Source organism: Mus caroli, unplaced genomic scaffold (genome assembly GCF_978045245.1).
Source record: "Mus caroli unplaced genomic scaffold, Mus_caroli_1 scaffold_2, whole genome shotgun sequence".
Classification (NCBI taxonomy): Eukaryota; Metazoa; Chordata; class Mammalia; order Rodentia; family Muridae; genus Mus; species Mus caroli.
The window spans coordinates 109989341-110016599 of record NW_028227257.1 but is presented as its reverse complement, the minus strand read 5'-3'; the positions used below and the strand labels follow the sequence as shown (position 1 = coordinate 110016599).

At 42.4% G+C, this 27259-nt stretch overlaps 1 protein-coding gene across 6 annotated transcripts in view; it reads left to right on the top strand.

The window, feature by feature from the left end:
* The window catches only part of Erich2 (glutamate rich 2), a 44423-nt gene extending 17476 nt beyond the window's left edge, over positions 1-26947 (top strand). For 3 of the 6 annotated variants that reach the window (XM_021155342.3, XM_085834794.1, XM_021155339.3), the window contains 6 exons: positions 1556-1648; positions 5868-6016; positions 8343-8524; positions 12335-12392; positions 15101-15172; positions 16115-16642. In XM_021155342.3, coding sequence (XP_021011001.1) covers positions 1556-1648; positions 5868-6016; positions 8343-8524; positions 12335-12392; positions 15101-15172; positions 16115-16236 — 676 coding nt within the window. In that variant the 3' untranslated portion in view covers positions 16237-16642. The other 3 variants (XM_085834793.1, XM_085834792.1, XM_021155349.3) reach the window with 3 other exon arrangements.
* The last annotated feature ends 312 nt before the right edge of the window (positions 26948-27259 follow it).

Genomic DNA, 27259 nt, shown 5'->3' with positions numbered 1-27259 from the left:
TTTTTTCCTCTGTCATGGAGGCCTTGGGGCTCAAACTCAATTCATCAGGCTTGGCAGTAACTGCCATTACCAGATCTGCCATCTCACCCAACCCCCCACCCCGTATATTTTGCATCAAAGAGAAAGTAATATGTAATAGGTCAATGTCAGAGGATTTACATTGTCAGAGGATGTTTCAAGTTACAGTCCACTGTAAAAAAAAGTCCTGTATAAAGTACATCTATCTACCTACACATACTTCTGTATATCCTGTTATCTACCTACACATACTTCTGTATGTCCTGTTATCTATCTACCTACACATACTTCTGTATGTCCTGTTATGTACCTCCACATACTTCTGTATATCCTGTTATCACAGAGTTGAAAGCCCACTCAAAAAGAGATAACATTGCCCAGTACTAATGTTTAGGCTTCAGCCTCCCAAGTGCTGGGCTTTAAGGCATGAGCTACCACATCCTGCTAAACTGAGTAGCTTTTAGTTGGAGAAAAGGTTGAATTCATGACTTGTGATTCTTCCAGTACTAATGGAAGTTAACAGGGCATCGGCAGGAATAAGCGACTGTTGTGTCAGTGTGCCCAAGCTGTATTGGTTGCTTCTCTCCTTGCTGTGACTAAATGCCTGACAGAAGCAACTTCAGTGTGGAGCTTTATTCTGGGTCATAGTTAGAATACACTGCATCATAACCAGGAAGGAGCCCCGCTCCTGGCAGCCGGGAGAGAAATGCGATGCTCATCATTAAGCTGAGATCCAGCCCACAGGATGGTGCTGCTCATATTTAATAGCTTTGTTCACCTTGGGTATCCTAGCCAGTGTTTGTAGACGATGCTGAGCAGGGGTGGGCCTGAAGCAGAGCTGATCCACATTCCACGGGAGACACAGCCCAGGAAGTCAGTGCAGACCAGACCTGGACAGGGGAGCAGAACACTGTGGTCAGATATCCCTGTGCTCATGCAGGGACAAGAGCAAGGGTGGTAACTGTAGGCAGTGAGCCTCACAGATGTGTGGTGTGACCGTCCCAGGTTCTTTATTGAAAGTTAAAAGTAACTGAGGTTAGTTTTTGAAGACTGTGATGACAGGAAAAATGAAAATCTGTAGTGACCATAGAGAAGAATGAACTCAGAGAATTTCTCAGAGGAGCTTCCTAGGCAAGCTCAGCACCGTTGGCTCCACCTGCTGACCGGGAGGTCCTTTGGTTAGGTAAGGACCCTACCTGTGCTAGGTTAAAGAACATTAGTGCTCTCTCTCTCTCTCTCTCTCTCTCTCTCTCTCTCTCTCTCGCTCTCTCGCTCTCTCGCTCTCTCGCTCTCTCGCTCTCTCGCTCTCGCTCTCGCTCTCTCTCTCTCTCCTTGTTCTGAGTCTTCACTTCTGCCCCACCTACAGGGGAAATGGCTGAAGCAAATCCACAATTTGTTGACCAAAGTTGAAGAAACTGTACCCTAGGGTTGTGTTCTGCGATGGTATGCATAGGTTGTGTTCTGTGATGGTGTGTATGCTATACAACCTTTTCTAAAATGAATGCTAAGCTGACTTCTCATTTCTACTTCACTTAAGCAAATCCCACTTTGGACGCAGACCAAGATTATCAAACAAGCTTTATACTTCTCCAGCACAGATCCCGGGTGGAGCTAATGCATTCTCAGCAAAGTAAGATTTAAATAGTTTTGATTTTTGACTTATATAGTTGATCAATATAAATTGTTTAAGGGCTGAAAAGATGGCTCAGTGGTTAAGAGCATTGAACGCTCTTCCAAAGGTCCTGAGTTCAAATCCCAGCAACCACATGGTGGCTCACAACCATCTGTTATCGGGATCTGATGCCCTCTTCTGGTGTGTCTGAAGACAGTAACAGTGTAGTCACATACATGAAATAAATAAATCTTAAAAAAATAAATCATTTAAGATAAAATTTAGATTATAAGTTTTCTGAAAATACTACTAATTCTATTGGGGGGAGACTGTTTAAACACTTTATTCAGAGACTTGGGGAAAGGTGGTAGAGGTCCACGCTGTCTGCTGTCCTGCGCAGGGCAGACCTTAGTGATGGCCCCGTCGCTAAGAGCACTACTACTAATTCCAATAGTAATTGGGAGACATTTCCTAAATATGCTGGATACAGTTCTTTAAAACTAAGAAAGACACTAAAGTTTAGGATAGTTACTCTCCAGCACAGCCACGCTTTGCCAGACCATCGAATGAGTAACTTCGTAGCATTCAAAACTACTTGATTAAATAAATGCCTTCCATATCGAAAATGTTGGTACATACAGTAAAATTTGCAATCTTCCCTCCATTCTCGCTGTTGTGAAAGCTATGAGTCTCTTAACTGTTTTCTTAAGTAGTTAGAGTTCTTCTTACTGTGAACATCACCATCTCAAAAGGAAGTCAGTGGAGTTGTTTTGTTTTGTTTTGTTTTTAGGAGAAGGGCTGAAGACAGCCCTAGGTAGCGTGGGTTGTCCAGGAACTCTCTCTGTAAACCAGGCTGGCCTCTAACTCATAGAGATCCATCTGCTTCTGCCTCCCACGTGCTGGGATTAAAGGCATGAGCCACCACATCCTGCTAAAGTCAGTAGATTTTAGTTGGAGAAAGGGTTGAATTTATAGCTTGTGATTCTTTAAGTATCTACACTGTAGACTCTACAGGAAGTGAGAAGAAAAGGGCTTGTGCTTTACTGTTAACTTGTTGGGTCAGTGCTCAGATAGATTTTGGTCGTGGGTGTTTATGGTTGCGGCTTGCAGCAGTAGCTAGTGTTCCATGCAGCCCCGGGACAGTGAAGGTGAATCAGAGTATGTTCAACTACTCCAGTCCTCTGAAGTGTGTTGGCTAACCCCCCTACTCAGGGATATAAGTGGATGGATCTGCAGACATCCTAGTTCACAGAGTCTTAGGCATATATGCTGCTTCCTATTGACTTCAGTTATGCCAGCTTTAGCAATGTGGTACATAAAACAATAATAATTAATAATGCTTATAATAATGACATCTAAAAGTCAACTGTCATTTAGTGAAGAGAAAGGCATGAAAACCCTTTTCTTAGAGTTGGTGTGACCATATGTAAGTTCTGGCAAGCCATTCTATGGCAGCCAAACAATGGTCCTGCCATCCCAAGCAATTGAGGACTTGGACTGTCAATGTCAAGTTTCTCTGACACTATTAGAAGACCAAAGGGTCAGAACATAAATTGTCTTCCTGTGCCCTTTTTATGTGCGGAGAAGGGTGTGTGTGGATTGGTTCCTGCTGTCATTTTTATATCTCAAAAAAAAAAAAAAAAAAAAAGGTTTTAGGTGTACACATGTCATACTTTGACTTTGTTCTGTAAGTCCCCTCCCCTGCTGCCACCTCTCATCCTTCCCGCTTGCTTCATCCTTTTCCCCAGTCTGTCTCCCTTTCCACTGTTCTTTTCCATGTACTCCATCTAATACTCTTAAGATGCTTTCTTCCCTTTCTAGTTTCATAATCTATAAACACGTATTAACACACACTCATACATACAATTTTAAATTTGGGTTCGGTATCTGTCTTCATTAGGGTTTCATTATTATGAAGAGACACCATAACCAAGGCAACTCTTATAAAGAACAACATTTAATTGGGACTAGCTTACATTTTTAGAGGTTCAGTCTATTATTGTCATGGTGGGAAGCATGACTATATGAAGGCAGACATGGCTTTGGAGGAACCAAGAGTTCTGTGTCTTGATCCAAAAGCAGCCAAGAGGAGGATTTATTCTGATTAGTGACCTCAAAGTCCACCCCCACAGTGACACACTTCCTTCAACAAGGCCACCTATTCCAACAAGGCCACACCACCTAATAGTGCCATTTCCCAAGGGTCAAGGATATTCAAACCACCACAGTATCTGAGAAAACATGCACTGTCTTGGGCTTATTTGTCTTCACACAATGATTTTCAATGCATCCATTTTTCTGAAAATGTTGTGATTTCATTTTTCTTGAGTGGACACAACTATTTTTTTCTTCTAGCTTTGAGACAGAGTTTCCTGTGTAGCCTGGGAACTCACTATATAGACCAGGCTGACTTCCAACTCAAAGAATCACCTTCCTCTGCCTCCTGAGTGCTGGGATTAAAACTGTGCACATCGCATTCGACTTGAAGGTGTCTAACATCTCATTATGTATATGCACCATGTATTTTCTTTACATATCCATCTTGTCTTGGATAGGTTTACTATTGCTGTGAAGAGATACTGTGACAAAGGCAACTTAGCAAAGAATCATTTAACTGAGGGCTGGCTTACAGTTTCAGAGAGAGAGTCCATGACCATCATGGTGGGGTGTATGGCAGCAGGCAGGCCAGATGGCTCTGGAGCTGAGAGATCACATCTGTTCTATGCGTTTCAGGCAGAGAGCCAGCAAGGCTGAATTTAGCATAGGCTTTTGAAACCTCAACCCATCCCCCAGTGACACAGCTCTCCCAACGAGGCCATATCTACTCTAATAAGCTACACCTCCTAAAACTTCTTAAACAATTCTACTAACTGGAAACCAAAATTCAAACCTTTGAGTTTATGGGGACTATTATTCAAACCATCACATATCCATGGATGAATATTAGACTAGTTCTCCTTCCTGGCTATAGAGTATGGTACAATAATAAACAAATATGGATGTCAAGGTTTTTTTATTGGGGTATATTGGATTAAACCTTTCTGGGTAAACAACCAAGAATGGGATAGCTTAGTCAACTATCCTAGGGAAATAAAAGCTCCATTTATTGTCTCTACAAAGGAATACAGCAAGCCAGTCAACCCATTTGTAGAGTCAAAATCCAAGGACTAGCAAAAAGGATCAGAAGGCCAAAAGGAGCTTGCCACCCAGTCTGATTTCCTGAGTCTGATCTCAAAGACTTACCTGGCAGAGAGAACCAGCTCCTACAACTATTCTCCTCTGACCTCCACATACATGCCATGACACATGACCTAACACACGCAAAGGAAAGGAATGTCAAAAGAAAGAAAAAAAGCAGAACCAAGATAACTGATGATACTGAGTGTTTGGACTTCAGTCTACTTTGAAAGGTCAAAACCACCATAATTTAATCATTTAGGATCTTTCCATGAAGCAGGAAGTGGAATATTTTTCAAAAGAGAAATGATAAAGCATTGGTTTTGTTGATGTCGTTGTTGTTTGTTTGTTTAAGACAGGGTTTCTCTGAGTAGCCCTTCTCGGCCTGGAACTCATTCTGTAGACCAGGCTGGCCTTGAACTCAGAGACCTACCTGCCTCTGCCTCCCAAGTGCTGGGACTAAAGTTGTGTAACACACACCTGGCTGACACTGAAAGATCCTTAACACTCGGCAAAGGGCTTTGGAACATTGTCACAATCATAGCCGGGTTTCTCTATGGATAGAGTGTGCATCCAGGACGCCTTTTCTCAATGTTCCATTTATTGGGATGAACTTTCTAATGTGAAAGCTAAGCTGTTTTACGACTGTAGGGTTAATATTAGTGTGGGAACCTTACTATGAATATAGCACTTGGCAAACTCGGGCATCTATTTACAAACTTCAAAAGTCATTTGAGGCCAATTTTATGGTTTTCTGTCACCACATCACAATGAACCATAAATAATTTCCTAAATGATTCTCTTATGTGCTGTGTGTTGGAACTCTAAAAGAGAGTCTATGAATTGTTACACAACAATAAATAACAAGCAGAAATGGTTTTCCATGAATAATAAAGATTATGCTTTTCCAAAGAGCCAACATACTCTTTAAGTCTATGTTTGCTTGGTATATTATATTCTAATTTTCTTTGAGACATAGTACGCACATGTGTGTTTTGTGAACATAAAACATGACGATCACTGTGACTGAGATGTTTCACTATCTGGCTTTTATGATTAGAAAAGAAGCCTCTTCAAAGAAGAGCGAAGATAAAGCCTCTTTTAAAAGTATTGATAACAGACCATCCTCAAGGAGTACTGAAAATAAAGATGTCTTAACAAACCGGCAGTCCGACCTGTGGTCATCTTCCTTCCTAAAAGAAAGCGCAGGTAACAAATAGCATTTGTCTTACTGAAGTAATTGTGGCTTCTGTTTTAACCCAAAGCTCATGGACATGAGTTGACAATGCTGTCGATCTAAGGTAGGTCAAAGGAAGCAGTACATGTTCAAACTCATATACTGGATTATTTGATATGCAGACAGGCATCTGTGGCTATCCATTATATAAGATAAATATTACAGGGTATGAAGTCCTAGAATGGATTAAAATACTATGAAAACTTAACAAGCTAGCATGCTAGGTACCAGCTTAAAAACTGGATCCAGTTGTCAGACCAGACACTGACCTTTCTCTTGGGAAGGTCATCTTCTAGATAGAGATAGTTGGCCAGTTCTAACAAAGTAAGTGTTGAAGAATAGAGTTTTTAAAAGGAATACTGTTAGGATGTTAAAGATAAATGAAATCCTGTCATTTACAACATAGATGGAACTGGAGATCTTTACATTACATGAAACAAGACAGGCAGAGAAAGACCGTGCCAAAGGACTCTCATTAGTGGAACCAAAAGTTAAGACTGGAGAGAAGGAGGTAACCAGTGGCTGGGCAGAGAAAGGGAGAAGGCAGAGCTGAGGAAAACTGGTCAGTGCAGGGAGGAGACAGGAGTTAGAAGTCGGATGTTCTGTTAAACAGATGACCAGAGACAAGGAAAATACACTGTTCCACAAACTAGAGTGATGGAGTCTGTTTTCACCTTGAGGAAGTGATACATTTGATGAGGTATATTTAACCTGCTGTAAACACCACAAAATTTATGCATGCATTAAACATTACGTGGTACTCCATAAATTCATGAATTTTTTTTCTAAGACAGGGTCTTTCTATGGAGCTCTGGCTGTCTTAGAACCAACTCTGTAGATCAGGCTCACCTTGAATTCAGAGATCTCCCTGCCTCCGCCTCTCCAGTGCTGGGTTCAAAGCAGTGTGCCACCACCATCCAGCTGAATACATGCAATTGTTATCAATCACTTTAAAAATACAAATTTTAAACAGTGATATAAAACACCACCATGAAAGATAATTTGAGGCTGTAAGAGGGGCTACAGTGACATTAACAGCACCCAGGAGAGAATGCTTTGGAACCGGAGATCAGGAAACTCCTTCACAATGCTGAGTGTCTGCCTTGAATGAGGCTATCTTTGTGATGTCAAAGGATGTTCTTAATCACCTATTATGACCCTTCCCCTGATGACATCAGTATGGTGAGGTGGTGCACAAACCGGGTGCCCCTTGGAGGTTCAGGAGGGCGTGGTTTCATGGAGACTGTGGACGAGGCGAAAGCAGGTAGATGGAACCCTTAAGGTCCACTGTCCACTTTCAGGACAGGCATTTGGTTTAGAGTCGCTTTCTCTCTCTCTCTCTCTCTCTCTCTCTCTCTCTCTCTCTCTCTCTCTCTCTCTCTTTCTTTCTTTCTTTCTCTTTGTTCTTTCTTTTCTCATCGGTCTTTTCCCAGCTTGTCTTCTCTGGTGCTTTCCCCCGAATGTCTTATTTTTCTTTTCCATCTAAGTGTTTATACAGTGTTTATAGTACCTCATGGCTATGATCCCATCAAAGAAGAGACTTTATAGACACTCAGAATCTTCTGAGAAGGAGCTGGGTATAATGAGTTCAGTCTGGAAGTATGGAAGACTACAGAAAGCCAAAGAAAGGCATAGTAGTCTCATAGTGCTACCCAAAGACCCACATTAGAAGAATTAGAATTCTTTTAAATTGCCCTAATAGTACATTTTAATGTATTTTAGGAAAGAACAATATAGACTGTTGTTATGAGTATCAACTCCAGCCAAACTGACGGGGTTGCCTTAGGAACTTGAATATGGGGTTGTTTCATTTCCATGCCCCCAGTTTCTTCATCAGTAGATAGGAATAGAAACACTACCTAGCACAGCAGTGAAGAGCACCAGCTCCTAACTGTTCCTGCAGAGGACCCGGGTTCAATTCCAGGCATCTCACAACTGTCTGTAACTACAGTTCCAGGGATCTGACATCCTCACACGAATATGGCTGCAGACAAAACACCAATGCACATAAGATTAAATTAAATTTAAAAAATTTTAAAGGAGTACTGTCTTTGAAGAACCAAAAAAAAATTTTAAATTTAAGTATATAAATAAAAAACACACTAACCATCTCATTGGGATGTTAATAGAGGTAAATGATCTATGACCTAATATACATACAGGTGGGAGAGTGATGATTTTTGTGTGCTGACGGTTGTTATTAATATGTCTGTCTCACGGATGGATGCTCATAGGACCGTGTCCATTTTAACACCTAAACTTTCCATCATTTGCTGGTTATGTGTGTTCTGTTTTCAGGTGAAACAAGCAAGGATTTGGTCCTTGCAAAGCAAGAGGAAAATAGAGACTATTGCCTTGAGGACATTGAAGAGAACTTGTCAGACTCGACAGATGGTGATGGTGAAGAGGACAGCAGCAACGAAGATGACGAAGGCCCCGCTAAGAAGGCGACTCAAGCCCCACTGGAACTAATGGCAGAAGTAAGTCTGTGCACATGTGTTATAACTGAAGAGGCATACAGATGCTGAAAGAGTTAAACAGGACACAATCTTATCAGCTAGAGCAAATGAATCAGTATATATTAATAATTATAAAATTAGCCTATTGTTTTGAGGCACAGTGTTTCCCTAAACTTGGTACTTGCATTTTCTTGGCTTAGCTGGAAGCCAACAAGCCTCAGACATCCTTCTGTCTCCATCTTACTCTGCCCACACCCGGAGCCAGGATCCCAGGTGTGGAAAGAACTCATGGCTTGTTTCACAGGTGCTTGGATCAGAACTCTGGTCCATGTGACTGTGAAGGTAGCACTCAGAACCACTGAGCCCTCTGTCCAGCCCTCAGAACTTAGTTCGAGATGATCCAGTGGCAATTAAAAGTATTCACTAAATAGTAACATCAGAAACTGGAAAAATTACAAACAAGAACTGAAGAAGCTAGTTAAAATTCAAGGTAAAGGAAGCAAGTTAAGAGATCAAGTGGTAGATATTTGGAAAATGTGCAGATAAACCAACGCATATCACAATTAATAAGGAAGCAGAAAATTGTAGGCCTGGTAACACACACCTATGATCCCAGGCCGTGTGTGTGTGTGTGTATGTGTGTGTGTGTGTGGTGGGGGTGGGGAGGAAAAACAAGAGGTCATTAGCTAGAGTTTGAGGCCAGCCTGGGCTACTTGAGACCTTGTCTCAAATAAATAAATAAATAAATAAATAAATAAATAAATAAATAAATAAAGTGTAACTACAAAGAGGAATGGGGCTGGAGGGATGGCTGGGCAGTTAAAAGCACGACTACTTTTGCTGAAGACCTGCGTTTGGTTCCTGCATGTGTACACCTACCTGACAACCTGCCTGTAACTTCCAGGGTCTCTGATACCCAATTCTGGCCTCTGGACACCTGATACACACATGATGCTCATACATAACGCAGGCACTCACACATACATAAAATAAATGCAAAATTAAGTTAAAGTCTAAACCTTGGACAAGAATAGAGATTTTTTTTTAAAGCAGTGATGGCATTTGTTAATATGTAAGGAAAGACTCCAATTAAATTATCAATCAACAGAGACGTTTCTCAGAGAGTTCTGTTTACACTAAGAAAAACACTTAGGATCGCTTCTCAGCCTTTTGGCTAAGATCAAGTGAAGAAAAACACTTAGGGCTGGAAAGATGGCTCAGTGGTTAAGAGCACCGACTGCTCTTCCAAAGGTCCTGAGTTCAATTCCCAGCAATCACATGGTGGCTCACAACCATCTGTAATGGGATCTGATGCCCTCTTCTCGTGTGTCTGAAGACAGCTACAGTGTTCTCACATACATTAAATAAATCTTTAAAAAAAAAAAGAACACATTTAATTACATTTTTATTTTATTTGTTTACTGGGAGGTATGTGTGTGTGTGTGTGTGTGTGTGTTTCACAGTGCACGTGTGGGTCCTGGGGATTGAACTCAGGCCGTCAGGCTTGGTAACAAGCACCAATACCAACTGAGTAGCCATATCACCAGCCCCAGGAAGAAAGTGTTTAAAAACCTTAGGACAGAAACTGAGAAAAATGTTAAAGAACTGCTTCTTAAATTGGTAAATTGTTCTTTTCCCATGTCTGGGAGTGAGAGAGGGGTGTCACCTCATCCTGCAGAGGACTTTGCTCTTGTAGGTAGATCTCTGTACTGTGTAGGTTCCTAAGCTGCCTCACACAAACAAGGACTGCCATCAGACAGTAGGGTGGTTTCTTTATTAGAGGCAATAGAAAGAGCTAACGATACAATATTATTCTAGTAAAATTATACCCTAAGTAAGAGAGACTGTTCAGGTCTACGGATGTCAACTGGGTTGTGGAACACATGCGCAGTCCACACAAGGCCCTGAATCAACCTCTGCCCCCAACTCCAGAATAGACTTTAGTGCCAGAGGGAGAAAGTGATCACAAATGTTTGGCTTTTTTTTAAGTTTCTGAACAATCTTAATACATATGCACATAACCATTATATGTGTATATACGCTCATTTATTTAAAAAATACCTGAAAGGAGTTGTTGGCTGATTGGCTAAAAGCATTGGCTGTTATTGCAGAGGACCTAGGTCTAGTTTCCCACACCCACGGGGCTGCTCATATCCATCTGTAACCCAAGTTCTAGGGTGATGTCCTCTTCTGAACTCTGTGGGCACCAGGCATGCACCACATGACACACACACAAGCAGGCAAAACACTCATGCACATAAAATAAAATACAAGGATATATATAAAATGTTTTAAAATTTTACATCTCTAGATGATAGAATTAGGAGTATTTTCAATTAGGGCCAGGATTATTTATTTAGCTTATAAATTCCTATACTGCAAGCATGTACTACTTTTTAACCAGCCAAAGCAATAAGATGTCCAAGCAAATGATGATGCATCTGCAGAACCAGTAGATACTGAGCTATGAACACAGCTTTAGTTCACAGTTCTTCTGGCTGTTTTTCTTTTTAAAATTTGTTTGAGCCGGGCAGTGGTGGCACACGCCTTTAATCCCAGCACTTGGGAGGCAGAGGCAGGCAGATTTCTGAGTTCGAGGCCAGCCTGGTCTACAAAGTGAGTTCCAGGACAGCCAGGGCTACACAGAGAAACCCTGTCTTGAAAAACCAAAAAAAAAAAAAAAAAAAAAAAAAAAAAAAATTTGTTTGAGCTGGGCGGTGGTGCCGCACTCCTTTAATCCCAGCACTCGGGAGGCAGAGGCAGGTAGATTTCTGAATTCAAGGCCAGCCTGGTCTATAGAGTGAGCTCCAGGACAGCCAGGGCTACACAAAGAAACCCTGTCAACATAAAAACAAACAAACAAAAAAAAAGATTTGTTTATTGTTTGTCAGTGTTTGTGAGTGCTTTAGTATATTCACACATGCAGATGTCCTCAGGTCAGAAAAGGACCTTGGATTCCTAGGGAACTGGAGTTACAGATGGTTATGGGTCATCATATGGGAGGTATGAACATAATCTGGGTCTTCTCAAGAGCAACACGTGTTCTTCATTGCCTGGCTCATCTCTCCAGCCCCCACGATGTGTTTAAAATTAGTAACTGTCATGTCATCATGGTCTACGTTGCTAGAGGAAAACTGACCCTGCACCAAAGAAATCCTTAAAGTAAATGATGAGACCGACGTGATGCTGGTTGAATCAGCCTCCTCATCCCCAGGCTGCTGAGAAACAGATCTTGTGGCCAGGCAACAGGGCTGGGCTCTCCCACCGAGCTCCATCATTCACCTTCAGATACAGACTTAGTCTGGAGAGATGGCTCGCTGGTTAAGGCTTTGTCTGCTCTTTCAGAGGACCAGAGTTTGCTTCCCAGCACCCACACTATGTAGCTCCAGGGGATCTGACACCCTCTTCTGACCTCTGCAGGCACCTGCACACACATGGCATATATTCACACACACACACACACACACACACACACACACACACACACACACGTATGTGAATAAAAATAAAAATTATAAAAATATGTAAGTGTGGTTAGTTGACTACAGACTCATTCACAGAGAAATGTGTAAGTGTTAAAAGCACTGGGTTAGCTGCTGGGTTAGGTGGCACATGCCTTTGGTCCCATCACTCAAGAGGCAGAGGCAGGCTCTGTGAGTTTGAGGCCAGCCTGATCTACAGAGTGGGTTATAGGACAGCCAGGGATACACAGAGAAACCCTGTCTCAAAAAATAAAATAAAAATTAGAATAACTAGTCATTCATCAGTATTTTTAGGGAGTTTGTTTAAATTTTGTCTTGAAACCACTTACCTGAAGAATTTGTTTTCCAGTTCCTGAGAGCAGAAATGGGCCGAGACTACCAGCTGGCAAAAAAATTATGTCAGATGAGTAAGTACAGAACACTCTTACCTTCTCCAGCTATCCCTTTACTTCTAGGACCGATCTCATAACATGAAGATGCCTGGACTATCCCAGTCTAGTGACTTCTCTGCCAGTGTCTCAGAGATCCTTTAGAATAAATTAGTTCAGTTAATCTATAACTCACCGGGACCCCAAGAGCACCTCTGTGTGTATTAAATTGATGTAGATGACAGACTGATCGCTGTCCTGGAAAAGAGAATCTTCATGACATAGGAGGCAGTAAATCGCTTTATGCTGCTAGTTTAGGAGCCAGGGGGCCTGGGAGTCTCTACTAATAGGAGTCTCTATTCCACAAATGTTCAGCCCTGCTTGTGTGGGAGGCACTTTGTGAGACCCTGGAAAATCAGCATTCTACCTAAACCAATCCCACAGTTAATCAGGTCTAGTGCTGGACGAACAATAAAGTAAGGAGTAAATGGTGTGTCATGACTGATAGGCGCCATGGAGGAAGCCAAAGTAAGGGAGAGGAGGAGAAGATACTAGAAGGTCAAACGGTTTCCATCGGATGGCCTGGAAGGCTTCATTCAGAGCTTGAGCACAGAACTGAGAGGTAGGGAGCCAGATGGTAGGCACACAGAGGAACAAGGCAAAGAGCAGGAGGAGCCATGGCTGTGCCCAGAGGGGAGGGCCCTGAGGCAGCCCCACAAACCAGTGTGGATCAAACTGGGCAAGAGGCAGGTGCTAGCATGCAAGCCAGCGTCATGGCATGGGCACTGGCCGAGTGGGCATCGCAGACCTTTCCCCAGCTGCCCTGTGGTAAGTGGGAAACACTGGAAGCTTCCGGCAAGAGGAGAGATAGGGTCTACCTTATCTTTCTAGCTGGTTGGGATTTCTCAAGATGGCTGTGCTTTTCTTGGTGTTTAAGCAGTGAGTGCTTTGATGACTTTCTTAACTCTGTACTTGATAGTTTCATCAAGTTCAAAAATTCCTTGAATAGAACGAAAATGTAAAAAGGTATTTATTTTCATTTTATGTGCATTTTCTTTGCCTGCATGTATGTCTGTGTGAGGCTGTCTGATCACCTGGAACTGGAGTTACAGATGGTTGTGAGCTGCCAGGGGGGTGCTGGGAACCTTTTCACATACTGCTTCTGCCCTTTTCCTGAGTCTCCAGTTAACAGACTAAATTAATAAATAAATAAATTAATTAATTAATAAAAGTTTCTAACATGTATCTTCACTCAGCCCTGAGTTTTAAATTTTAGATCTGGGGGACTGGAGAGATGGCTCAGTTGTTAAAAAGCACTGACTGCCCTTTCAAGGGACCTGGGTTCAATTCCCAGCACCCATGTGGCAGCTCACAACCATCTGTAACTCCAGTTCCAGGTGATAAGGCAGCCTCACACAGACATACATGCAAGCAAAACACCAATGCACATAAAATAAAAATAAGTACCTTTATACATTTCGTTCTATGCTCTGGGCATTTCCTGTTGACCTGTTTGGGGGAATTGAGGCAAAAGCCTCAATTGAGGCAAAAGCCAAGGGATCATTTCCTCTGAGTCAATGGAGCCTTGAGCCATCCACAATTACCACACACACACACACACACACACGCACAGACACACACAGAGAGACACAAACACACACACACACACACACACACACACACACACACACACACACACGAATAGCACGCTTGGTGTTTCAGCGCCCCCTGGGGGCCACCAAGATACTGCATGAGCATGAAACAGGTGAGTGGAAAGAATCAGGAATATTCCTCAAGGCCAGAGGAAAGGAAGTAGAGGGTGATCTATGGAGTTTTGAAAAAACAGGGTGACTCTGAAATGGAACTGTGGCCTCTAGGATATTGGTAGCATATCAACAAGCCCTCCAGAACGTAGTCCAGCAGAAGCAACACAGTTACAGCAAGAATCAGCAAAAGTGAAGATTATTTTAAAAAGTGGAGTCAGGGCCTGAAGAGGGGAGGACGTGGAAGCCATCAGAGGCCAGGTGCAGACTAGGGGTAAAAGCTGCCAGAACAAAGAGGAAGAAATACCATCATTTCCCTATTTAAAACATTGGCACTTCTGGCATGGAAGGGTTGGTACAAGGGAGAAAATGCTACTCTTTGGGGACAGACAGGAGCTTTATGTAGTCGCTGGGTGGGTGAGACTGGAGCAGGAGCTGGGTTGGCAGACCTGTCGTCCGAGTCTGCACATTGCAAGACTGTTGCCCTTGGAGGTTTTGCTTCTCAGAGAGCTTCCCCCCCTGGCCTGGGAAGGAGGTTGTGTTGAAGAGGTTTTCTTCTTTGGACAGGAGGTAGGAAATACAGAGAGCATTATTTCACTTAAAAACTCCAAAAAGAGGGCTGGAGAGATGGCTCAGTGGGTAAGAGCACTGACTGTTCTTCCAGAGGTCCTGAGTTCAAGTCCCAGCAACCACATGGTGGCTCACAACCACCAGTAATGAGATCTGATACCCTCTTCTGGTGTATCTGAAGTCAGCTACAGTGTACTTATGTATAATAATAAATTTTTTTTAAAAGTGTTCAAAACTCCAAAAAGAAATGGAGAGTTTTCTTTGCTCTCAGATGTGCATGAATTAGAATTGTGGAAATTCTTGCTTTGTGCTTTCACCTGCTCTGATTGACAGCTCCAGGCAGTCTCACTATAAGGGGCTGTTTGCTGAAACACTCTGGATATCGATAACATGTGTTCTGTTGTCCATTTTCAGTCCTAATCTATGAACCAGAAAATCCTGTGGCCAAGGAATTTTTCTCACTTATTGAAGAGATATTGCTGAAGGGTAATTTTTATTTTGAAATTCTTTTTTCCCCTCATAGAACTGTAAATAGTGTTTAGAAAAAATATTATGAGAGATTATGAAAATACATCTTCAGGGAATGTTAAGGAATGTCTAACTCAGCAGTTCTCAAACTTCCTGTCATCAAGACCCTTTAATACAGTTCTTTATGTTGTGGTGACCCCCAAACATAACATTATTTGTTGCTATTTTATGAGTAATTTTGCTACTATTATGAATCATAACATAAATATCTGTATTTTCTGATGGTCTTAGGTGATCCCTGTGAAGGTTTTGAGTCCCAAAGGGGGTCAAGACCCACAGGTTATGAACCACTGGTCTAAACGGTGTTTTAAAATGATGAAGTAAAATCAGCTTGTCTTCTGTGAATGGGAAAGGTGACAGCCCCATTCTCCCCATGGGACGGAACTGCCCAGACAAGCCAGCGCTCTTGAACATGGAAAAGGCAGAATGTGCCACCGTTCCCATGTGTTACAGTATTGTGTGTCTCACAATTCCAGCGACGCCAGAACCATCTAAATCCCCCCAAGCCAATTCCCTTGTTCTAGCTCAGAACTTCCCTTTCCTTTTACAAAGTTTGCTTAGTTTGTTGTTGAGACAGAGTATCAAAGCTAACCCTGAAATCATGATCCTCCTGCCTCAGCTTCTTGAGTTCTGGGATTATACATGAACCATCATGCCAGGCTTTTTAAGGATTTCATTGTCAATAGTAAGAGTTATTTTTATAGACCTGTGCTTTAAGTTAGTTTTGAACCCACAGTCACTACGTTGGCTTCCGTGTTCTATTTTAACTCTCCACCAAGTTCAGCTCAGTTTTCACAGTCCTCAAAATGCACATTTGGTGGTGGAGGGAGTTGAGATATAAGTTTTGGAAGAGAGGGACCCTGGGGGACATGGTTAGCATCTCTCTCCTCTCCGTGGCAGAGAAAGCTCAGGATGAGGAGGATGAAGAGGACAGTGACGAGGACTCGAGCAGCGAGAGCGAGGTGGACAGCAGTGAGGACGGCAGCGAGGACAGCTCGGACGAGTGCGAGGATGGGTCCTAGCGGGCATTGCTGCTGTGAGAGTTATTTTCAAGAGTATATGCTATGCAAATCCAAATATAAAGTAGAGAGCTGCCGCGTAGTGTAACTGTGGCTTCTTCCGTGCAGAGTTCGAGTGTTCCACATTCTTAGTTTGAGCTCCTTGCCCAAGTCCAAGGCTGGCCACTTAGAGAGGGAAGCATGGAAGAGATAGAGTGTGTCAGGAACACAGAGTAGGTAGAGCATAAAGTATGCTCTACATAGGTTATATAATCTTACAACCCTATGTAGTATGTTAATATCCCCATTTTACAGGTGAAAAAAATGAGGCGGTGAGGGTAAATTGTTTTCTCCAGCATGCGTTACCTATTTGCAGTGTCTGGATTCACCTCTGTGATATCATGACTCAACAGCTGTGCTTTCAATCCCCTTTCAGTGACCACCACATCAAGCCTTAAAAGAATGGAAGTCACTGTTGATGTAGCGTGTGTCAGGATCTGCTTCTGCTCCCTGGCAGGGAGAATAACCTCCATGTTCATGAGATAGGACATTGGTGTTTCCATGACTGTATCCCAGCAACTGGAAAGTAACTGGAAAATAAAGGGGTGGGGTGGGTGGGGAGGGGGCCCTTGGTAGCGACAGAATGGCATGGTTCCTGCCCCTGGGACAGGGCTAGCAGGTATGGGCCTTCACAAGTGTCGATGGCTGCAGCGGATGGGAGATTTGTTTGTATAATAATATACATATTTTCACATTCCTCAGAGGAAAGTCCTCCCTGTTAATGTTAATGACTTCTTGATAATTGGAGACAGCTTGAGTCTGGGATGCAAAGGTGTGGCTAATGCCTCAGCAAAATGGTACCTTCAGGACAGTTTGTCTCTGGGACCTTCAAAAGAACTCTAAGAACATGAGTTTAAAAGTATGTAATGTCTCAACTATGCAAAAATATAAGGATACAAAATGCATTGTCTAAGGAACTTCACAGATCTATAGGAACAGAGGCATCTACCCTATGAGCCGGTTTGTTAGAAAGATACACAGGCAGATACAAATGCAGGCAGTTTCCTGAGTTCAAGGTCATCCTGGGACAGTTTGAATTTAGGTCCAGGCTTGGTTGGAATGGTAATTCCAAGGCAGGGTCCCAGTCAAGTAGTAACTGAAGCAGCTAGATCTCTGAATTCTTTTGCAATGTAAAGGAGGGGGAGGAGGAGGGGGGGGGAGAAAGAAGGAAAAGGAGAAAGAAGAAGGAGAAAGAAGAAGAAGAAGAAGAAGAAGAAGAAGAAGAAGAAGAAGAAGAAGAAGAAGAAGAAGAAGAAGAAGAAGAAGAAGAAGAAGAAGAAGAAGGAAAGAAGAAGAAGAAGGAAAGAAGAAAAAGAAAAAAGAAAAAGAAAGAAAAGAAGTGCTTGCTGTCTGCTAAGAATCAAAGGGCTGGGTAACAGGATGCTTATTCATAGGACACTCAAAGGGGAACCTGGAATAAATAACAGAATTGATATGTAAATAAAAACCCAGACTTTTGGTCTGCATGAGCTGAGCTAGCAGAAAGTGATAGCAGTTCTTTTTTAGAATTTTTCCCTAGTGAGAGCTCAGCTATCTGAGCATCTCTGGACAGTGAAAACAGCTCTTCAGGAATATTTTTCTACCAGAATTTTTCTGATTTTAGTCAGAAAATCCATGGAGAGTGAGCACAGCTCTTTTAGAACACTTTCTAGCATTTATCCAAAGAAGGCTTCCAGAAGAGCAAACAACTTTAAGAATTTTTTTCTGGCTTTCTGGTTTTGATCAGGAAACTGGAGAATTGGTTTTAGAATTTCTCTAACAGGATTTTTGACTCAGTCAAAAAAATCCTAGAATTTTTTTTATAGTGTAATGGTCCATGATTCTCAGAAGAATGGCACCCCGAACTCAAATAGTATATAGATACAGAGTGTTTTATTCTGCAGAAGTCTGCCATGCTGGGGTCTCCCATTACCAAGCTAGAGAGACAACCAAGTGAGCTCACGGGCCTGAATTAAATAAAGCACATTAGGGAATTCCAGACTTTCATCTTACTCCATCTCTAGGGACATTCCATTACCAGGGCACCGGGGCTGGAAACTGTTGCTGAGCAAGTAGGCCAGAAAGTCTGGAAACTGCTGCTGACCCATTGCTCTTGCCTCAGGCAGGTAGCAGAGCAGCTGCTAAAGCCTGGGCTTGCCCAGTCCGGAACTGCCAATTTGAAGCCTGTCATGGAGTCAGCTGAGCCTTCTCAATAGCAGGTTTTCTGACTTTGGTCAGAAGACCCATGAGCCATCCAGAGAGCTTTTAGAAGCAGAGAGAGTTTTAGAAGCAGAAAGCTGGATGTGTCAACCATAGAGTTTTCAGAATAGCAAGAGAAATCTGTCTAGAGCAGAGCAGGAAAGAGAGCATGTGGAAGAGAGAGAGAGAGAGAGCAAGAGAGAGAGTGAGAGTAAGAGAGTGTGTGTGAGAGAGAGACAGACAGAGAAGAGAGAAGAGCAGAGCAGAGCAGAGCAGATCTGGAAAGCCATCTCAACAGAACATAAGCCACCAGCTTGGACCCACAATTTGACTTCGAGTCTTTTGTTTTCACCGCTCCCAGACACCCCTTCCCTCAGGAATCCCTCTCTAGGCCGAGGCTGGTCCTTTACATGTGCATATGTATGTGTGTGTATGTGTGTGTGTCTGTGTACATGTGTACTCTCAAATTAATAAATGAAAAGAAAGATAAATGTATTTTTGATCCAACACTGGAAAGGCTTTGTATTTATGCATCAACTGATGTTATTTTTCTGATTCTGTACTTTTTAAGACTTATTTTATTGCGTGTGTCTCTGTGTGTGCCAGTCAGTCAGTCTGTCTGTCTGTCTGTCTGAATGTGTATGTATTTGCCTCTGGAGTCCAGAGGGGACATTGAGTCCCCTGGAACTTGAGTTTCAGGTGATTGTGAGCCACCTGATATGAGTGCTGGAAACCAAACTGAAGTCATTTGCAAGAGTAGCCAGTGCTCTTAACCACTGAGCCATCTCTCCAACCCCAAGATTCAATATTGTTTGAAAAATTTCTGTCACTTTTAAATTGGCTATGAGATAATTAAGAAAAAAATTTTAAATCATTCCTAAATAATTTCTTTATGACTATGCCAATCTGAATTGAGGGAAAGATCTCTTTAACTTTTCAGATATCACAGTGTCATGGTATATCCAGAATACAACATAGTTCACAAAATACTCCAAAACTGTTCCTGAAAACTAAGTTTGATTTATGTATGCACATGTGTACACCTGCACACACATTTTGCCACAGTGAACATACGTAGGTCGGAAGACAACTTATGGGAATCTGTTCTCTCCTTCCAATTTTACAGGAGTTCCAGGCATGGGACTTCTATTGTCAGGCTAGACAGTAAGTGCCTTTACCCACTAAGCCACCGCACCAGCTCACAGACATGCACAGTTCACACTAAAGCAGCTTTACCAATAGAGACAGACTTAAGGGAAGACAACACAGGGAAAGATAGAGCTCAGGAAAGAATCTCACTGGAAGAGTAGATAAATTATGAAAGCTAGAGATCCAAACATTATTAGCCAAATAAACCAGCCAACCTATAAAATGAATAATAGTAAAAAAATACACCTCTAAATAGTAACCTTAAATATATATACATATATACTACATATGAAATATATTTTCAAGGCAGTATTTCTTTCCTAGACTAGCCTCTAAGTGCACACACTATATAGCAGAATATTATCTCAAATTTCTGATCTTCTCAAGTGTTGAAATTACAGGCATGCACCACATGTCCAGTTTTATGTAGTTCTAGTTGTCATCCCCAGGGCTCTGCATGCTGGGCAAGCATTCTACCAACTGAGCTATATCCCCAGCCCAACATCTCTCAAAATAAATGGTTTTAATTCTCCAATTAAATGATGCAGAATGGCTGAATGGTTTAAAAAACAAAAGCCAACTATTTGCTGTCTGCAAGAAATTCACTTAATGAATAAAGACACAATAGAAATGGAATGACAAAGTGTTTCAAGAAAACAGAAACCAAAATCAAAGAGGAGTAGCTATACTCATATATGACAAAGCAGTCTTTAAGCCAAAGTGGGTCAAAAGAGACTTTTAAGGCTACTATAAAAAGGGAAACAAGCTATGGATATCACCATTATATTATATCATATTATATTATATTATAATATACTTAGTTTTATAAAGCAAACACTGGTAGACTATAAGGGGACAGATTAATCCAAATATAATTATACTGGTGATTTCAATACTTAAGTTTCATCAAAATATAGATTATCTTGACAACTCCCCAAAAAATATCAACAAAGGGATAGGAGGGTGAAGTGGAAATTTCTGGGTTAATTGGAGACCCAGCTGTGTCATGTGATTTTTTTTTTTTCTGGAAACTGTCTTATGAGAGGATGTTTTGCTGAAGCAGTCACATGAGAGGATGTTTTGCTGAGAACAGACATGTTTTGTTTTCTGGAGACTGCCTGGTGAGGGGGCCTGTGATGTTTGGTTGGAACAGATGCTTGAGAGGATTTGTGATTTTTGGAAAGAGTATAAATATAACCCAACAGATAGTGGATGACACTGCCGTTGCTTTGTGTTGTTGGTCTTTATTGGGCTTCGCTGGTGCTGGGCTTCGCTGACAACACTCTTGCATTGCTTCTCCTTGCTTTCTTCTCTGATCTTCACTTGTCTTAACTTCATAGAGAGAAACACACCACAGAACTTCTGGTGGTGTTCTAGCTGCTTCTTGCCACTTTGATGGACTCATGCCAATAAGCAGAGCCTTGTGGTTTCTTCTGGACAGAGCCACTCTGCTGATTCATGTTTGGTGTTTTGTTAGTGGACTAGACTGCAGACAATGAAGCTTGAAATTGCCTCCAAGGAACTACTCTACACAGGTCCACATCCCACTTGTCTTATTAGCCATCTTCCTCCCCTACCTTCGATTGGTTGGCAAAAAGGGAGGTTAAAGCATTTAAGAGCCCTTATTAAAGTAGGTTTTTGAAAAAATATAAGCCTACAGGAGAGCCCTGTCAAAGGTACTTTCTGTCAAACCTGATGACCTAGGTTTGATCCCTAGAATCCATATGGTAGAAGAACCTACTTTCAAAAGTCACTGTATGACACCCCCCCCAATATATGCCATGTTACACACACACACACATACGCACTAAACTAAAAGTTTTTTGAAAAATCAGCAAAGAACAGAGCATCGTGGAACATTCCCATAATCTTAACATTCAGATCTTCCAGGCAGGCAGATCTGTGAGTTCAAGGCCAGTTTGATCTACAGAACAAGTTCCAGGACCACCAGATCACTGACTTAATTTCATTCCAATGATGGAAGAAAAAGTCAATATGGGCAAATCAATAAATTTAGTGTGCATGTAAATAGAATCAAGAAGAAATAACGGTCACACAGTATTACCAAGAGATAAAGATAAAAACTGACAAGATTCATCATTTTCTCCAGTGCCTGGAGATTCTAACTAGCCCTGGAAGGAGCATGCCATATAATAAAGTTATAAGTGACAAATCTCTTGCAAAGATGGAATAAGCTGAAGGTATTAAATCAAGGAGAAGGTATGGGTACACTCTCTCCATTCTTATTTGATTATTTTTTTTCTTTTAATCATGGTGGTAAATAAAAAGGAAAAAAGTCAGAATTTACAGATGACATGATCCTACGTGAAAGACTCTAAACTAGACTCCACCAGAAAGCAGTTCTGCTGAGTACTCTCAGCAAAGTGGCAGGATTAAAATATTTCTATACAAAAATTAGTAGCTTTTTATAGACTAACAATATGCTGTGACAGAAATTAGGAAAGTCATTCACAGTAACTTTTTTTTAAATTAATTGTACCTAAGGAAGAGGGGGCAGATAGATTGTAAGGCCCAGGGTACCCAGAAATCAGCTGTGAGAGTATATCTTCCGGAAATGACAGAAAAACTCCCATGATGCCTCAGCAATATGACTGCCTAGACAAGACCTGAAGAAGTACATCACCGGTAAGACTCGCTAACAGTGTCTCACCTATAGACAGAGGAGTTCAAGCAACTTATGCAGTGGTTCTCAACCTGTGGGTCACGGTTCCTTTGTGGAATAGAACAACATTTTCAAAGGAGTCACATGTTAGATATCCTGCATATTAGATATTTATGATTCATAACTAACAGTTACAGTTATAAAGTAGCAACTGTATTAAACTGTATTAAAGGGTCACAGCATTAGGAAGGTTGATTTTTCCCTTGGGATAATCTCCCTGACTGTCCAGTCCTGAAATCCTATAGACAAGTAGCTCTAAAAAGACTGAGCAGGTTGTATTTACATATTTAGGCATGTGCACATGTGTGTGTGCATGTGTGTGTGTGACTACAGTTCATGCACAAAGCAAGACAGGGTACATGGGAGGTATTGTAAGGACGACTGGGGAGGGGTAAAGTGAAGTAATTAGTAGTTGTATTTTATTTTAAATTTAATTTTTAAAAATGGAGCTTGAAGCAATAGCTCTGCAGTTAAGAGCAATGACTGCTCTTCCAGAGATCCCAGGTTCAATACCAAGCACCCCACGTAGTAAGCTTAAAACTGTCATAACTCCCGTTTCCAGGGATCTATGCTAGCTAATTTTATGTCAAGTCGACACAATCTATACTCATCTAAGGGAATGAAACCTCAGCTGAAAACTTGCCTCCAGGGTGAAGAAATGGCTCAGCGGTTAAGAGCACTAACGGCTCTTCCAGAGGTCCTGTGTTCAATTCCCAGCAACTCCATGGTGGCTCCCAACCATCTGTAATGGGATCTGATGCCCTCTTCTGGTATGTCTGAAAAAAAAGTGACAGAGTACTCACATACATAAAATAAATAAATCTCTTTAAAACAAACAAACAAACAAACAAAAAAAACCCTACTTTTTTTAAAAGAAAAAAAAGAAAGAAAGAAAATTGCCTCCATAGCATCAGCTGTTGGCAGGCCTTGTAGGGCCTTTATCTCAGTGGTGATGTGGGAGGCTTTGTCCATGGTTTGTGGAGACAGCCCTGGGCTTGTGTTCCCGGGTGCTACAGGCTGAGCAAGACAAAGCCAACAAGCAACACTCCTCCATGGCTTACTTTCTCAGTTACCTCCCAGCCCCCAATCCCACCCCCACCCCTGCCCTGACTGGCTCTGTGCAGCATCTTACCACTTCTCACCGACTCCCCTCTCCCCCTTGGAGACCACTCCTTCCAGGCCAGAGCCCCCACAGATCTCAAACAGTGTAGGGTATACAGACCAGCAGTCATAGTATTACATTGTAACAGTAGTAAACCCAGTCTTCTATAACCAGGCAATGCTCCTGGTGATGGGACTGGAAAACCAACCCAGACACAAAATTTTCAGCCTACAATCTTGTCCTGCCTGCCAGATGTGCTTGGGCAATGGTGGTACAGAACTTGTGGGAGTAACTGACCAATGACTTCACTGCCTGGATGACCAGGAACTGGAGGTCAGATAGCCCAGAGACAAAGGATAGAACCAAACATGACTGACAAAAAGAAGGGGATCTATATACATAGACTGGAGCCTAGTTCAGCAGCTGTTGGGAGAGGGCTCCCAGACCACAGCAAAACATTAGGCTGAGAGAGAGTCCAGGTTGAAGGTCTCCATTGGGTACCTCCCACTGGAGCTCAGGGAACCCCCGAGAAAGAGGGCAAGGATGAATTGTGGGAGCCAGAGGGAAGACACAGGAGAGAATGTCCCAATGAAATTAACTAAGCAGGGCTCCTGAGACCTCACAGAGACTGAAGCAGCTATCGAGGAGCCTGTGCTCGATCCTCTACACACACGTTGTGGTGGTTGGCTTGGGGTTTGGTGGGACTCCTGACAGTAGGATTGGGGGTGTAGCTAACCCTTTTGTGGGCTCTTGGGACCCTTTTCCATCTATGGGTTACCTCAGATTTGATGTGAAGGTTTGGCCTGGTTTTATTGTGTTTTCTTGTATCATGTTCAGTTGGTGTCTCTGGGGAGCCTGTTCTTTTCTAGAGGAAGACAGGATAGAGGTGGATCTGGGGAAGATGGAAGGTGTGCGGGGAACAGAGGAGTGGGGAAGGGGAGTTGCAGTTGGGATGTATGAGAGAAGAATAAACAAAAATGAACTATGATGCAACCATAGTACTGAGGGGGTGAAGGTAGTGGGGTGAGGAATTTGAGGACAGCCTCAACTACATGAGACCCTATCCAAAAATAAAAAGATGCTTAGAAATAAACAAGTAAAAGACTTCTGCAATGAACACACATATCACACACATTACACACCACAAACACAAGTCAACGGTGTGAACATGAGCATATGTGTTGGCAGGGTCTCAGTCTGTAGTTCAGGCTGGTCTTGCGCTTACATCAATCCTTTTTCTGTTACTTCCTGAGCTACCCAGTTCAATTATATATTTCAATTGCTGGCTTTCAGGAGTTCCTTACTCCCACTTAACATTTCTGCTACTTTGGAACAAGGCTCTGGGTCTTTTATGGCCTCAGGTCCCTAAGTGCATCTATATAATAAAAATTATTCTGCAGAAAACATCACTTGGAAATTGCCGTTCTGTAAGAGTGATGCATTTCAGAGTAACTTGCCCACCACTACACAGTGTGTTCAAAGGGGAATCTTGCCCATTATAAGAGGTTCCAAAATCAGTTTCTTCCTCTTGGTGTTGCGAGAATTTAACCAAAGGTGGAACAATAAATCCCCCACCATCCCTAAAATACTTTCTTAACTCAAAATCTGCCAGTGAAAGTAAAAACATTAAAATCAAATGTTAAGACTGATGGTGGCAAGTGTACACCTTTGCTCCCAGCACTCAGGAGGCAGAGACAGGTGGATCTACAGGTCGACAGAGTGAGTTCCAGGACAGCCAGGGCTACACAGAGAAACCCTGTCTCGGGGAAGAAAAAAAAAAAAAGTTGCAGGCTGGAGAGATGGCTCAGCAGCTAAGAGCACTGACTGCTCTTTTGAAGGTACTGAGTTCAAATCCCAGCAACTACATGGTGGCTCACAACCATCTGTAATGAGATCTGATGTCCTCTTCTGGAGTGTCTGAAGACAGCTATAGTGTACTTACATATAATAAATCTTTAAAAACAACAAGTTGCTAGGTGAAATTAAGAAACCATTGAGATTTGTCTCAAACTAAAATCTACTAAGCCTTGCTCTCTTTCCATCTGCTAAGGCAGTTCTTAGATACTGTTGCAATCCACTGTGGCACTTTCATTCTTCCAGGAGGCTTTGGTCCAGGGAGGGAGGACTTAGGTCCTTGCGCTCTCTTCCTCTGCCTTCTCCTCAGAATCCAGAAGAAAAACAAACAAACAAACAGCCCAACAGGAACCAGCCATGCTCACTCTGCAATCACCCAGTGCTTTCCCACCCTGATCAAAATCACAGATGTCTGCTGGGAGATTTTACAAATGTGTCTATTCAGCTGTACAAAATAAAACAACAAAACACGAATTAAGTGGTAACAGTGATTAAGAAATGTTCTGTGCTGGGACAGAATGGCAAGACAGTCATAATTTAGTTTCTCAGAAGAGTGTGTGTGTGTGTGTCGGGTGGTTTCTTCTATTGCTTTCCACCTTGTTCTTTGAGACAGGATCGCTCACTATACCCAGTGTCATCAACTGATTAGACTGTCTGGCCATTGAGGTCCAGGTGTCAGTAGTAGAGTTACAGGCACACACAACCATAGCTTTCTGTGTGGAGTTTAGGGATCTGAATCCAGGGTTTTGTGATTTCATGGCAGATACTTTACCAACTCTCCAGCCCCAGAGCTTATCTTTGTGGGAAGAACAAATACTAAATAGCGTAAATAAACACATTTTAAAGAGGTAAAAAATGTTGGGGGGAAGTGGTGTCCTAGAGAGTGGCGGTATTAAATAGGAGGTGGAAGAAGCTCTCACTGAGAAACGAACATGAGAGCAAAGACTACAATGTAGAGGGCTGAGATTTGGTCCATTGCTGTGTATTGTAAACACTAAACCCCAGTTGCCCCAGAGACAAGGAGATCCTCACTGTACACCAGATGATGCTATGTAACCTCCCCCCACCCCCAAGTTATCCCTGATTGGCCAATAAAGATGCCTATAGCCTGTAGCTGGGCAAAAGAGAAGTAGGCAGGGTTTCAATTCCTGGGCTTGGGATCTGAGGCAGGACCACGAGGGAGGGGAGAGAAGGTGGAAAGAGGAGAAGACGCCATGGGGTGAGTAAAACATGGCCATCAGGGCTGGCCAGTTGGAGTAGGAATGGCCCAGGAGGAACATGGCAAATTATATCTCGGAGTTACTGATAAGAAAGTAGACAAAATAACAGAGGATTGATATCTGTCCAGCTCTAGTGATTTAAGGGCTTATTATCTGGAAAGTAAATAATCCAAGGCAGAGTAGAAACCCTCATTTATATTAAATTCAGTGAAGGAATAAACTTTATGCATAGCAGGGGGGAACTCTACAATCAGGTGATGATTGCAAAGCCCCGAAGATGGAAGGATGCCTACAAAAGTCAGGAAAACAGCAAGAAGAGCAGCACGGAACAGCATTTCCAGATTGAAGTCCAGCATCCTGGGGGCTTGAGCACTGGTAATGTAACAGGGCACAGACCTTAGCATGACTTACACCATAACTGCCCTCTCATCCAGGCATGGGAGCCTAGCAAGCAGTCAGCACCGCCTGCCAAAAGTGAAAACGAAAACCTAATCCATCAAAGTCCATAGTTCTGGGAAAGTCCTTAAATGTACTACTTGCTTTTTTGACTTCTGTGTAGTTCTATTTCTGGCTAGCTGTTCTTGTTAACTGAGCCATGTCAACCCAGGATGTGGTTTTTGTGCTTAAAAGCTCACCCTGAGAAAGGCTCAGGACTACACGCTGGTCCCAAACATGCAGTGCAGTCGCTGGTGGGCTAATAAAGGCCTTCTGTTGGCTTGAACCCATGTCTGAGTGGTCTTCTCTGGTAGATACATCACAACAATTAGGAACACTGCAATTACCTGGGCTTCACTAAGACTG